This window comes from Pipistrellus kuhlii, unplaced genomic scaffold, assembly GCF_014108245.1.
Source record: "Pipistrellus kuhlii isolate mPipKuh1 unplaced genomic scaffold, mPipKuh1.p scaffold_m20_p_8, whole genome shotgun sequence".
Classification (NCBI taxonomy): domain Eukaryota; kingdom Metazoa; phylum Chordata; class Mammalia; order Chiroptera; family Vespertilionidae; genus Pipistrellus; species Pipistrellus kuhlii.
This window is the reverse complement of record NW_023425584.1, coordinates 61,836,055-61,851,685: the sequence shown is the minus strand read 5'-3', so window position 1 is coordinate 61,851,685 and position 15,631 is coordinate 61,836,055. Positions and strand designations below refer to the sequence as shown.

Below are 15,631 nucleotides of genomic sequence, written 5' to 3'. Positions count from 1 at the left end.
TTCGATTCCCATTCAAGGGCACGTACCTGGGTTGCAGGTTCAATAGGCAGCCATTCAGTGTGTCTCTTCACATTGATGTTTCTTTCTCTCTCTTTTCCTTCCTCCCTCCTTCTCTTCCCGTCCCCTTCCTTCCATTCTCTTTCTCCCTCTTCCTTGTTCCCTCCCTCTTTCCCTACTCCCTTCCACCCTCTCTAAAAAAATCCATGGAAAAAATAACCTCTGGCCCTAGCCAGTTTGGCTCAATGGATAGAGTGTTGGCGCGTGGACTGAAGGGTCCCAGGTTCAATTCTGGCCCAGGGCATATACCTTGGTAGCAGGCTTGATCCCTGGCCCTGGTCGGAGTGTGTGCAGAAGGCAACCAAACAATGTCTCTCTCTGTGTCTTTCTGTCTCTGTCTCTACCCCTCCTGTTCTCTCTAAAAATCAATAGAAAAATATCATTGGGTGAGGATTATAAAAAATAAATATAAATCAGTAAACCTCTGGCTTTAGGGGAAAAAAGAAGAAGAGAAAATATCCTCAAGTGAGGATTAACAGCAACAACAACAAAAAAAGAGACACTTGTTAAATTTTGTTAGAATATTTAAATATTAGCCAATAATGTTTACAGTTATATATTGATAAGAGTGAAAACTTATTAGAGATGCTGAGAAAATTCAGAGTTAAGTTGAAATAACTAAGAGGTTAATCTGAGAAGGGGTTAATGAAGTAATTGTCAGTTTTGAAGTAAATAAGGGATATGATACACATAGAATATAGAGATTATTTCAGATAGGAGGTAGTTGTGTTAAATTGCTATAGTACAGTAAGCAGTATGTGCGGGCCTCCAAATTAGGTTAATTTGGAAAAAAGCTTGTTTGGAGAAGTAAAAATAAATTGGTAAGATTGGGAAACAGTGAGCATAAGAGGAATTTGATGAATGAATTATGTGATTGAGGAAGGAAAAAATGCAGTTATTAATGTATTTTTTTTTTTTTACTTTCCCCTCTCTTTCAATCTAAGCTTATTGCAGAAGAATTTTGTCTAAAAACATTTTCCAAAATTGGAGCACAGCCTATACCAGGTAAATGAATTCTTTAACCTGTTTTCAATAATTAGTATATTAATATACTAATTATACTAAGTGGTAGTATTTACTAATTTTACTAGAGATATATGTAGACACAATAAATTGGTATAATTACAGATAAATTTAATCCAGATGAAATGCATAAATTATTTATGATATGATATATTATATAATGCCTTCTGATTAATCTCAAAATTTTTATTTTTTGTCTGCCTTAGTTAAATGAAATCTGTCTTAGATGTAAATTACAACATAGAGAATATAATCAATAATATCATAACTATGTATGGTGCTAGGTGGATATTAGATTTATTGGGGTGACCACTTTGTAAATTATATAAATCTCTAATCACCAGATTGTATACCTGAAACTAAATATAATATTGTTCCTTGTACTATAGCTAAAAAAATTTTTTTAAGAATTAATAAATGATAGTGGAGGAGGAAAAAATTAAGAGTCAGTTTATAACTTGGTATACTGTTAGTACTGTACTGTCAGCCTCCTAAACAGAAGCCAAGCTTTCTGAATATCATAGTCAGTACAAGTCCAGTGTCCTGACATTATCACCACACTCAGGTATGACTTTCGCTGAGTGTTTCTGTAAGACCCTGTAAATGTAGGCAACTTCTGTCGCCCTTTGTCAGTGTGTGCAACACCAGCTGTGCACAGTGGTCTATGATGACTGCAGATCATTGGCTGTAAGCAATGCCATCCATGGATGATGTATTAAACATTTCCTGGAAATGTAGGGTGTTCCTATGATTTAAGAAATGCCTGTAGATAAACAAATAAAGCCTGATCAATGTCTTACTATATTTCATGACCAAAAACTGCTTTAAGACACTGTACTGAAATTGTGTTGGTGAGTTGGTTAATATGCATTAAATGCAGACTAATTGTTATTTTTTTAAGTTTATTTTTATTGTTGATATTACAGATGTCCCCTATTTTCCTTCCTGTTCCAGCCCCACCCCAGGCCTTGACTACACTATTGTCTGTGTTCATGGGCTATGCATATATGCACACAAGTTCTTTGGTGGACTAGCTATTTTAATGACCACTTCAATGGCAGTTCTGTTTCTTCTCTGGTTGTCATTCGGTGATGGGTTTCTATTCAGTTAACGAGATAGAGTTTTTTAAGCCAGCACATCCACACTGAGTGAAACCTGCAGTGAGGCCAAGGAGCACATGATATGATGATCTGTACAGAGGCCTTTTGTTAGGTTTCACTGGGAGGCTTGGTCTAGGTTCCATGGATGTAAAATAAATATTTTAAATGAAAAAATAAACGTATCAAGTGTCATCTGTTTGGAAAATTTCTGTCTTTATCAAATGCTTAGGTGATATGTAATTAAAGTGTCTTAACTAAGTGTGTACATATATTTTGAGAAATACTTTATATTCTATAATTTAACAAATAAATTAATGTGAAGTTAGATACTTTATCAAGGATAATTTTTTTAAATGTGACCATCAACAGTAGAATATTTGTAGCATTGTGGGTATGGTTTTTATACCATGCATATGTATATGCATATATTTGTGTGAGAGGAAAAATATTTTTTGCATATAGAATGACTTCAGAATGGATTTCTAAAATTAGTGGACATTATTTAAGATTTGAAGAGTATATTGTTTTTCTTTCTTTTCTTTTTTTTTTGTAAATCCTCACCCAAGGATATTTTTTCCAGAGTGTGGAAGGGAGGAGAAAGGGGTGAGGGGGGAGAGAGAGAGGAGAAAAAAAACAAACCATCAACATGAGAAAGACACATTGATTGGTTGCCTGTACTCTCATAGGGGTGGGTGAATCAAACCCAGGTACATGCCCTTGGCCAGGAATTGAACCCGTGTCCTGCGAAGACCGACTCTCTAACCACTGTGCACCAATGGCCAGGGCGAGTACATTGCTTTTCAAACATAATGTTTTTCCTCTTTTACTCCATTTTGAGTGTGAGCAGATTAATAAAAATGAATGCTCTATCCTGAAACTGGGTCCTGATAAGCTGGAAGTGGTGTGGTGGTTTCCCCAGGAAGGCTAGTTATACTTAGCTCTCCTGAAAGACTCCTGACTCATCCTCTCAGTGTGCAGAGACTGTCAGTTCCTGGCAAATCAATTCACTCTAAATAAAATTCACAAGGACAGACAGCAAAATCAGCACATCTCTCTTTGCAGTCAAAGTCAAGCCTATGAAAAGTCAAATCTGAATTAAAAGCCTCATTGTCACAAAGGCCAGAAATGCACCATGTCAGCACATTCTTTCCACATGGGTAAGCCTGCGTAGGAATTAGAAAGTTATTTTGTTGTAAGAACAGTTGGATGGATGAAATGTTTAATAGCATGGGACTAAAATAGGAGTTGTATTGCTGATGGGCCTATAAATATTTGGTGGACTCCAATGCCTTATATTCTTTATCCTACTAATAGCTTTGTCTCTGAGTCTGAGAAATGCTCAGAGATCAGATAAGTAATTCTCTTCTTTAGAAAGTGAATGGGGACTGTTCATATAGTTTTTTGGGACTCTTCATTTTTATGCTTTTATGCCCCTTGTCCCTTTACTGACATACCCAGTATGTCCTTGGGGGATGTTAATACATGTAGCCAGGTTACAATGTTATGACTTTGTATTCTATGACTTTGTATTCTGAAAATTTTATTTTCACATTTCCTAGCTCCGTCAGGATACATTTGGATTATGTGTTTGGAAAACCTTATGCTAGTATACTATATATCTCATCTCTTCAAACCAACTTACTTATTAATCTCTAAACTGCCGATCAAATGGATATTATTTTTTTATTTTTATAAAAGTTTATTAAGTTACTTGAATAATATGTATTCCTTATAAAAATTAAAAGAAGAAAATAAAAACTAACTCGAATCTTGCCCTGGCTGGTGTTGCTGAATGCTTAGAGTGTTGGCCTGTGCTCAGAAGGGTTGCAGGTTCAATTCCCAGTCAAGGATATGTACCTGGGTTGCAGGTTTGACCCATGGCTCCTATTAGGGTGAGTACAGGAGGCAAATCAATGTTTCTCTCTCCCCCATCCTCCCTCCCTTCCACTCACTATAAAAATCAATGAAAAAAAGATCCTCTGCTGAGGAGTAACAACTACAAAAACTCAAATCTTAGCACATATTGTTATATTTGTGTTTTTTCCTATAATAACACATGTATAACAATTGAAAATTGGGGTTGTGTTATAAACAAAGATTTGTTTCTTTTAAATTATTATGATGATCATTTTCTAATACAGCTAAATATTCTTTGAAGAACTGATTTTACTGGTGACATTTCATTGTGAACTATTGGTTAATTTTTTTCCCTCCTTTCCCTTCCTAAAAAGGAAGAATACTTGTTAGAAGAGATTGATTTAAATTGACTTATCACATGGTAAGATCCTGAGATAGCAGGCTGGAAGAAGCAGAAAGCAAGCTGCTACTTAGGATGTGGGGCATTTTGATCAGAGAGGTGGCTTAATAGATGTGGAAAATAGAGGAAAGAGGGTTTGGGGAAGCTGTTGATATAGACTATACTCTTTGACCTCCTGTAATATCTTTGGAAGATGAAAATAGTAGGCTTTTCTTTTAGTTACGTTAGTTTAACAGTTTTTCTTGAATGTATCATTGTCCTAAGAGTGAACCTTGTCTAGGCTTCAATAATGTTAAAATATGTACACAGATAATAATTTAATAAAAAAAGAGTTTAATACATAATGCCTCAGGGTTTATCCTTATGTATAAATTTTTGTTTCTCTATTTCTTTAAAGTCTATTCTTAAACATTCTTCCTTTTTTCCTTTTTTTTAAAAAAATATATTTTTTATTGGTTTTTTTACAGAGAGGAAGGGAGAGGGATGGAGAGTTGGAAACACTGATGAGAGAGAAACATCGATCAGCTGCCTCCTGCACACTCTCTACTGGGGATGTGTGCCTGCAGCCAAGGTACCTGCCCTTGACTGGAATTGAACCTGGGACCCTTCAGTCCACAGGCCAATGCTCTATCGACTGAGCCAAATCGGTTAGGGCTTTTATTCTTTCTTTATTGATTAAGGTATTACATATGTACCCTTATCCCCTCTACCTCCCTCCTAATGCCCTCACTACCCTGGTGTCTGTGTCCATTGGTTAGGCTTATATGCATGGATACAAGTCTTTTGGTTGATCTCTCTCCCTTACCCCCACCCTCCCATGCCTTCCCTCTGAGGTTTGAGCATCTGATTTATGCTTTTCTGTCTCTGGATCTATTTTTGTTTATCAATTTATATTGTTCATTATATTCCACAAATGAGTGAGATCATGGGATATTTATTGAAATATCTTTCTCTGACTGACTTATTTTGCTTATCATAATGCTCTCTAGGTCCATCCATGCTGTTGCAAATGGTAGGAGTTCCTTCCTTTTTACAGCAATGTAGTATTTCATTGTGTTGTACCACAGTTTATTAATCCACTCATCTGTTTCAGAATCTTAGCTATGGTAAATTGTGCTGCTGTGAAAAAAGGGATTCATATATCCTTTCTGATTGGTGTTTTCAGTTTCTTGGGATATGTTCCTACAAGAGGGATCACTGGGTCAAATGGAAGTTCCATTTTTAGTTTTTTGAGGAAACTCCATACTATTCTCCACAGTGGCTGCATCAGTCTGCATTCCCACTAGCAGTGCACAAGCGTTCTTTTTTCTCTGCATCCTCACTAGCGCTTGTCATTTGTTGATTTATTAATGATAGCCATTCTGATAGGTGTGATCACTTAGGCCAGTGGTTCTCAACCTTTCTAATGCCATGACCCTTTAATACAGTTCCTCAATGTTGTGGTGACCCCAACCATAAAATTATTTTTGTTGCTACTTCATAACTAATTTTGCTACTGTTAATGAATCATAATGTAAATATCTGTGTTTTCTGGTGGTCTTAGGCTCTACAGCAGCGGTTCTCAACCTGTGGGTCAGCTGTACCATTATGCATTCCTACCAGCAGTGCACAAAGGTTCCTTTTTCTCGGAATCCTCACCAGTACTTGTCATTTGTTGATTATAGTCATTCTGACAGGTGTGAGATGGTACCTCACTGTTGTTTTGATTTGTATCTCTCATATGATTAGTGGCTTTGAGCATGTTTTCATATGTCTCTTGGCTTTCTTTATGTCCACTTTTGAAAAGTATCTACTTAGGTCCGTTGCCCATTTTTTGATTGCGTTTTTATCCTCCTTTTGTTAAGTTGTATGAGTTCCCTATAAATGTTGGAGATTAAACCCTTATCGGTGATAACATTGGCAAATATGTTCTTCCATGCAGTGGGCTTTCTTATTTTGTTGGTTTCTTTTCTGTGCAGAAACTTTTTATTTTGATGTAGTCCCATTTGTTTATTTTCTTTTTAGTTTCTATTGCATTAGGAGCTGTGAAGATATTAGTTTGGCATTTGTCTGAGATTTTGCTGCCTATGGATTCTTCTAAGATTTTTATGATTTCCCATTTACATTTAAGTCATTCAGCCGTTTTAAGTTCATTTTTGTGTATGATGTAAGTTGTTGGTCTGATTTCATTTTTTTTGCATGTATCTGTCCAATTTTCCCAGCACCATTTATTGAAGAGACTGTCTTGACTTCATTGTATGTTCTTGCCTCCTTTGTCAAGTATTAATTGAGAATAGTGGTTTGGGTTGATTTCCAGGTTCTCTGTTCTATTTTATTGGTCTATAGGCCTGTTTTTGTGACAGTAGTAGGCTGTTTTAACAACAGTAGCTTAGCAATACAGCTTGATATCTGGTATTGAGATCCCTCCTACTTTATTCTTCTTTCTCAGGATTGTTGCAGCTATTTGGGGTCTTTTTTTTATTTTTTATTCCAGATGAATTTTTGAAGATTTCAATAAACATTCTTCTTAACATAGATAGCCCTCTAGATAGTTTGAACAATTTATATTCCCACCAGGAGTACCTAAAAGTATCTGTTTCATGGGATCCTTAGCTATAATAATTGTTTTAAAGTGTGTGTTCTTCAATAATTCTATAAGTATAGACATTCAGACTGTATATGAAGAAATAAGCTGCTCATAGCTATAGAATTAATGTTTAACAGTTGTTCTTGAAGTTTATGTTCTGATTTTGAAAGTAACTTCCAAAACAGTGAATGTTTTTTTTAATTTATCTTTAACAGCTTCATTGAGATGTAATTCACATACGGTTCAGTTCACTCAATTAAAGCCTGGAGTTCAGTGCTTTCTAGAATATTCACAGATAGGTGCACTGATCATCCATAGTCAATTTTAGGGATGTACTTCTTTTATATGAGAAATTTCAGCATCTTATAGGAATGTGACTTTTGCTTCTTTCTAAAAGTAGTTTTAGAAAGATAGTTATAATGAAGGCATTGACATGTACTAAGGAATTATATGTTTAATGAAAACTTTACATACTTTTTATGATTATAAAAATGAAAAAGTTCTACCTTGAAGAATTTTGAAATTAAAGATTAACATATAGAACTCTGGAAAAATTATTTTTATCTTTTCATGTAGCTAAAAGACCTGCCTCAGGACAAAGTTTGGCTTCTGTTGTGTCTGCTCAGCAAATTACAAAGCCTGCTGCTAAATATGGAGTGCCTTTAACATATAAGAAATATGGAGAGAAAAAATTACATGAAAAGAAGCCACTCCAAAAAAATAAACAGGTATGATCATGTTACAAACTGTGTCATTAGTAACAAATTCACTTTGACCTTTTTTTTAATTGCAGCTCAGTTCCATTATCTTGACATTCATAGGATTGTTTTTACTTAGTTACTAAAGACCATTGCTGTTCTCTGCTTCACCAGTCTTCCAAGACCAAGAAGACTTAACAGAAGTCATAAAGAAACATTAAGTAGATATATTAACCAAAGTAGTTCGCACATTAAAAAGAAAGTGATGCTATAAATAAAATAATTTTTTAAACAACCTAAGCAGAGCCATTGGTGTGTGTGTGCATAAAACAAGTAAAAATCTGTGATATGCTTGATAAAAATCTGGGAAATTTTTGTATTTGAGAATTCACAAGCCGGTATATACATCCACAAAGCCCACTTATAGTGCATTTGTCAGCAAAATTCCTTGTATTCTAATCTAAAGATTGCCCTCACTGCTCTTGCACTAAAGTCTGGCTTGTCTCTGACCACACTGTTGTACAGCTCTTTCACTTGATCACTACTTTCTTTGTAATCCCTATTACTGCTGAGTCTAGGGTAGGATGAGGGAGGTGTTTTCCTTCTCACTGTCAGACTATTTCCTGCTTCCTAACCCCTCGCCTTCTTCCCAAGCTCTGACACTTTTGCCATTAGACTAAATCACCGGCTACCCCGCCATGTTAGGATCATCTGCAGACCCTCACTTTTGGAAGAGTTTAATTCCTGACTCACTGTCATCGTTCTTGATGATTTTAGCAGCCCAAAATGATGACCGTGCCAGTAGTGCATGGCCTTTTATTTTCTTGATTGATCTCTTTTAATGAATGATCTTGGCTCCTACCATACCTCAGAACTCTCACCTGTAATATGCCATCAAATTTGATATGAACTATTCCGTTGTTTCAACAATAAACATCCCACTCTCTGACCATTACCTCCTATTTCCTGCGCAGTCATCAAAGACTGCCTCCAAAAATGTCTTTCTCTTATTTGGACCCATGGAACTTGTTAGTTTTTCATTGCCCTTTTTCTCCCAGTTTATATTCTCCCCCTCTGGTTTAAATTCCATCTCAGCTCTCCTGCCCTATTCTAACTGTGCTCACTTTACTTTTATAACCAACAATGTCAAATGAACACCTTCTGGCTACCCTATGATATTTCTTCAGTCCATTTACCCTCCCATTTTCTAGGTGATTAATTTCTTTACTTTCTAGTTTTTCACTTCAGGCAAATGACCTTGCTTCTTATCTTACTGAGAAAATAGAAGCCATTATAAGAAAATTTTTCCACACCACTTCTGCCAGTCAGTTATATCTGTTTGAAATATTCTGTCTTTGTTTCTATTACTTTAGATGATCTGTTCTCAATTGTAGTCAGCCATGCAATTTGTGCACTAGTATATTATTATTATTATTATTATTATTATTATTATTATTTTCCTTCTTTGGGCACTCTTCTACATCATTATATTTCTTCTCTCTACTGAGTCATCTCTGTTAGCAAACAAACATGTTGTATTTCCAGTCTCTAAAAAAACCCAAACTTTCCTTATCTCCATATCTCCTTCTAGCTGCTTCCCTTTATCTCTGCTGCCTTAAACAGCAGAACTTACCCTTGGCATTGTCTGTGCTGACTCCCATCCCTCTTCTCATTTCCCTTTGATCCATTCATCTCAGGGCTTCCTCGACACAGCTGTTACAACATAGCTCTTGACTAGGGCATTAGTGGCCTCCATGTTGTTAAGTCCAGGGGTCAGTTGTCTTCTCCCTCAGCTTCTGATTCACTTGATTCTTCTTCTTTAAGCATTGTCTTCGTTTGAGCCCAAAGTGTTCACTTGATTATTCTTCTGTTTGTTCTCCTAGTTGTTGACTGCTAATCTCAGTCTCCTTTGCAAGTTCCTCCCATCCCTGACCTCAAAATGCTGGTAGGCTTAAGGTGTCTGTCCTTGGATAGTTTCCTTCTGGTACTAGATTCTCTGTCTGACAGCATCTATAAACAGACACTCAAATTTGTATCTCCCGCCTGGACTTCTCGCTTGAGCTCTGTCTTCATATCTCCAGTGGGATTTCTAATAAACACCTCAGAATTCACATGTGTAAAACTGAACTCCTGATTCCCCCTCCTTCCCAAACTGTTCCTCCTCATTTCATTAAATGGCAGCTCAGTCCTTTCCTTTCTTCTCATCAAAATCTTTGGGGTCATCATTGCCCACTCTTTAAACATCACGTCCTAGCAACCCTGCCTTCAAAATACATTCATGGCCTATTTCTCATTAATTTTTCACCACATTAGTCCTCCCTGGCCCCCTCATCCTTCACCTGGGTTATAATACAGTGTTTTCCAGAAAATAAGACATCCTCCGAAAATAAGACCTAGTGCATGGAAAAATAAGACATCCCCTGAAAATAAGACTAGCGCATCTTTGGGAGCAAAAATTAATATAAGACACTGTCTTCTTTTTGGGGAAACAGGGTAGTAATCTGGCTGATTTCACTGCTTTCAAATTTAGGGTTTTCAGTCTCTTCTCACTTGAGCAGCCTAAATGCTCCTCTGACATCGAAGGTCACATTGTTGCACTTTCCTCCTGGAACTTTCCAGCGGCTTTCCTTCTCACTCAGGGAGAAGCCAGCGCCCTTACAATGGCCTGCAGAGCCCTCTGATGCCCCCTTACCTCCCCGAGCCTCACTTTTTGACCCTCCTTCTATTCCCAGTCCAGCCATGCTAACTGAACTTCACTGCCTTCAAACATGTGAGTCCCTTAATAGATTGTACAAAAATGCATTTGTACTTTCTATTCTTGGAGAACTGTCCCTTGAGAAAACTATAGTTTTTTCTATTAGTTCCTTCAGGTCTCTGCTTAGGATCTATGAATAGACCCTTCATTCTTGACTGTCCCCTCTCCCCATGCCAAGAGTTCTCTTTGCTCTGTTCTGCTTTGTTTTTTTTTTTTTTTTTTTTTTTTTTCCATATTGTCGCTATCTAATGCTCTCTGTGTTTTTCCTTTATTTGTTGACTGTCCGTCTCAACCATAGTAGAGCAAAAACCCTAGAGAGCAAGGAGTTTTGTTGTCATTTCCATTGGTTCTTGCCAAATAGCTTAGACTTTTCCAAGTCATTCAAATGTACTTTAAAAGAATGAATAACAACCAAAACCCTCTACTGAAGCTATTTTGTTATTCTTTTTAGCAAATAGATAACTATAATACTAAGAAACAAAACCTGGAGAGAGAAAATGATAATGCTTATGTCTCTTGAAAACACTGGAATGTGTACTTATTTCAAATGGTCAATAGGAAAAAAGTAGTTTTAGTAACAATTTTATTTAGTTAGAAAGATAAGTAGTCTGCTGAAAGTATTATTAATAGTAATACTAAAGATACTAAAACCTAATATAATTAGCACTAGTTACTGATTACACCATGTATATGCATTTTCTTTCTTGTCTTTGTTCATTAGCCCTTCCTTCTTTTTAAATGTTCTTTTTTTTCTTTGCCTCTCTTTCTGTGTAGCTAGGTATATGTCACATGGATACTGGATTATTTTGTAAATCCTTAGAAAATACAAAGTAAAGACCATATTTCTTCTCTTCTTAAATCTTATACTCCAAATAAAGAGACAAAGGCCTGGAAAAAAAAAATGAGCAAGTTGTGTGATGACTGCTCACTTTGTTAGCACTGGATTATTCTATATAATAAAAGGGTAATATGCAAATTGACCCTAACGGGAGTATGTTCCAGGAATGACTGGTCACTATGACACACACTGACCACCAGGGGGCATACGCTCAATGCAAGAGCTGCCCCCTGCTGGTCAGTGCGCTCCCACAGGGGAGCTCCACTCTACCACAAGCTGGCTGATGGCTGTGAGCGCAGTGGCGGTGGCGGGAGGCTCTCCCACTTCCTCAAGTGCTAAGGATGTCCAACTGCAGCTTAGGCCTGCCCCAGCCATCAGTTGGACATCCCCTGAGGGCTTCCGGGCTGCCCAAGGGATGTCTGACTGTCAGCATAGGTCAGATCCCCCAGAGACATCCCCTGAGGTGGACATCCTCCGAGGGGTCCTGGTCTGCAAGAGGGTGCAGTCAGGGATGAGGGACTTGCCCGAGTGTATGAATTTTTGTGCACCGGGCCTCTAGTAAAAATATAATGCTGGTATTATAGCTTGGGAGACTGTCACATTGGCAGTGTGCTTTAGTGTTCAAAGCTCTTTGCTGACTGCTCTAGTTAGGTGGCTCAGATGATTGGAGCATCGTCACATAAACCAAGAGGTTGCAGGTTCAATCCCCAGTCAGGACACATACTCAGGTTATGGGTTCAATCCCCAGTCAGGCAGGTACAAGAGGCAACAGATCAGTGTTTCTCACATTGATGTTTCTCTCTCTCTCTCTCTCTCTCTCTCTCTCTCTCTCTCTCTCTCTCTCTCTCTCTCTCTTTCTCTCTCCTTCTCTCTCTCTCCATGCCTCTCTCTTTTAAACCAGCTTAAATTGATTTTGTGCAAATTAATAAAAAGAACTTTTTCACTGATCTAAGAGAGGTAGTAGGAAACACCTCAAGTACAAGACCTTTCTTATTTCTTCCCTAAATGTACCCTCCTTCTAAAAGGCAGGAAAATAATTTCTTCCTTATTTGAACTTCTTTAGCACCTTATATATATATCTCTTATTATTTTTACTAAACTTTCAGCTCTCTGAAGTTAGGAACCATCTTTTATACATTTTGCACAAAGTAAGAGTCTAGTTAAAGTTTCTTAAAAAAAAAAAAAAAAAGAGTAAATAAATTACTAAATAAAGTGAATTCCAAGTCAGTAAAGCAATTTCCTGTAATATTTTAAGAGCAGTGAATAGGGTTGGTTAAAGGCCAAATAAAAACCCTGTTTTTAGGCACAATCAGAAGTCTAATATTTTTGAACTTTCATCCCTATTGCCTAAAGGTTACATTATTTCAGTGTGAGGTGATGAAGAGAAATTTGAGCAGAAAATGATCCTTTATATTTATGTTTAATTCTTGAGATAGAAACTTGATTTTTATTAGAGTTATTTGGTTCTTTGAAGTAATTTAAGTAGTATAATTTTGATCTGAATTTTTTTCTATAAAGTGTATATTTCAATAAATTTGCTATGGTCTTTTATTATGCTTTTGAAAGAAAAGGAGCATATTCCCAGTAGTCAAACATTATATTGCCTATATTTTTAATGTAGCTCTGATTTTGTATTTTGATATTTTTAATGTTTTATATACTTTCTGTAAATTTTTCTTTATTATTAGTGATTGGATTATATTTCAATGTTATGAAATAAGTCAGAATGCATTCCTATGAATGTCTTCTTTTTTAAAAACTCATGCCTTGGATCAAAATTGCTTTGGAAATGTTTTATGTCTTCTAATGGAGTTCAATGAAATAGGATTCAAAGTAAAGATATTTCATAGACAGTTTTTGAGATATTTATTCCAAAATGGCAGTTATTACATCCATAGTTCATTTTAACATTTGGCTGCACACAGGCAGACTCTCTGGGAATGAATCTATCATTTTGGGGACTGTCTTTGTATTATTAGCTTAATAAGGAATGTACATAGGGGTGGACATGTAGATATGCAATTATTTTATCTCTTGAGCAAGTTTTTGCCTGACTGAATGGAGGGGTCTGAACTCTAGGTGAGATTGGACTAATGTTATAACAGAAGGCCTCTTACGTTTAGGGAGGATTGTAGCCAAGTGTATATTCTTTTATATGGCTGATAGAATCACGAAATATATGGGTTTTCTTAATGTTTCTCTCATTTTCAATTAATATTATTCAGTATGCTAGAGCAGCATGCTCTGATATGTTAAGATTCTAGTTAATAATATTCTGAATAATAGATATTCTACCAAATATTCTGAATGACCCATAAATGATTTAGATGATAATTATGTGTTCTGGATTTCAGGCTAGTTGTTGTCCTTAAACTTTTTAGGCAAATAAATATGGTTTTTCTAAACCAGAACAATGAGAACTAGATAATAATCAGTACTTGAAATATCATATAGCTTATTTTAATATATACCACTTAAAATCTATATTTGTATGCACACAATGTGAATGTTCTTAATGTTATACAACTGTACTTTAAAAAATGGTTAAATTGGTAAATGTTATGTGTATTTTAACCACAGTAAAAAGTAGAAAAAAATTTAAGAGGAAAAATAATAAGTAGAAAAAAAGAAGTGGCAATCAAATGTCTGAAAAGTTTTTCAAATATAAAAAAATATTGGAATTATTTTAAATAAAATTTTAAAAATAAGTTTCCCCTCCCCCCCGGGTTTTTACATGACTGTTTTTTTTAATAAAGACTTCATTTTTTCCTGGAAATCTAAAGAAGCATCTTTTAGATTTTTTAACTTTCTATCAAACTTAAAAATGAGTTCATAAGGAAAAACATATTGCTTAATGATATTGTTTTTCATTTAGTTTTAATTTCAAAATTTTAGCTTATATATATATTACGTTACTACTCAGCATATCATAAAATACTAACATACCATAAAACTGTCTTTGCTCCAACCCTGTTCTTTTTTAAAGGCTCTGTTAAAACAAAGGAGTGGTTATTAAGCCACCAGAGGGCGTTCCATGAACACATTTCAGTATTTTGTCTCTGGTTTCAAAAAGAAACACAAAACATTTCTCTTAGTGTGCATGATTTATGTTACCATATTTTTCTCTTCTGTGTAGACATAGTGTTCTGAAAGTATTTGTGTGATGTTAGAGAAACAGTTTGATATTTTTATTTCACAAATGTTTGAGCATTTTATATGGAAGGCACTTTGGAACATTAAAAGGTGAACATAACTTATGATTTCTTGTAACTTACCCTAGAGTTTGCAGGTATCTTATTTAAACATTCTCTTCTTATTCTACATTATTCTTGTTATTAACATGTTTAAAAGCTGATCATTTACAGTAATAATCTGTAATGCTTGCATTAATATTTTTAAATTGTTTGGTGTTTGTGATTCACCAATTTTGATACTGGTGCTAGACCTGCCACTTAGGAGTTATCCATGAAACTTGTCAATATATAGAATGCAGGGCCCCAGGTCCAAAAATTGTGATTCAACAACTTTTTGGGATACGTATTTTTTAAAAACAGCTTTATTTCGATTATTAGCTCAATAAGAAATGTACACATGGGTGGACATGTAGATATGCAATTGTCTTATCTATAAAGTATGTACATAATTTAAATATCATACAATTCATCCATATAAAGTTTGGAATTAAATGATTTTCAGTGTATTCCCAGAGTTGTGCAACCATCATTGCAATCAATTTTAGAACATTTCTATAACAACCTAATCTTTTTCCCCATTAGCATTCACTTCCCATTTGTCCCCCACCTCCATACCCCTCAGGAGCCACTAATCTACTTCTGTCTCTGTATATGTTTGCTTATTCTGGATAGTTCATATAATTGGAATCATACAGTATGCGACTGGAATTTTTATTTAACAATGTTTACAAGTTTGTAGCATGTATCGATGCTGTAGCATGTTTCAGTACTTTATTCCTTTCTATTGCCAAATAATATTCTGTTGTATGGAAGAAATGTGTATTTATACAAAGCTTCTGAGTAGCATTTCCCACTAGTTTAAATTTTACATAATAGAACATACTTTAAAATGTTAACTGTGTGTTTATAAACTATGAAGAGCAATATCTATAGTTGTGTGTGTGTGTTTTTTTCCCCTTAAACTTCCATAACCGTGACTCCAGAGCTCTCTCTTGACTATTTAAAAACTGTATAGTGCTCTCTATTAGGAGTGGCAAAATTATTTTAGTGGGTGAAGAGCAGGGACTTTTTAAAAGGGGTTAGAATGGAAAGTAACAGAATCTACTAAACATAGTAAAGGTATGTTATGAAACTTTGGGAATG

The 15,631-nt window shown here is 35.5% G+C and overlaps 1 protein-coding gene across 11 annotated transcripts in view; it reads left to right on the top strand.

Annotated features, from left to right (window-relative positions):
* The window catches only part of NEK1 (NIMA related kinase 1), a 117,043-nt gene that overhangs the window by 31,423 nt on the left and 69,989 nt on the right, over nt 1–15,631 (top strand). For all 11 annotated transcript variants that reach the window (XM_045576397.1, XM_045576396.1, XM_036424101.2 and 8 more), the window contains 2 exons: nt 1,002–1,062; nt 7,580–7,731. In XM_045576397.1, the coding sequence (XP_045432353.1) occupies nt 1,002–1,062; nt 7,580–7,731 (213 nt within the window). The remainder of the gene's footprint in view (nt 1–1,001; nt 1,063–7,579; nt 7,732–15,631) is intronic.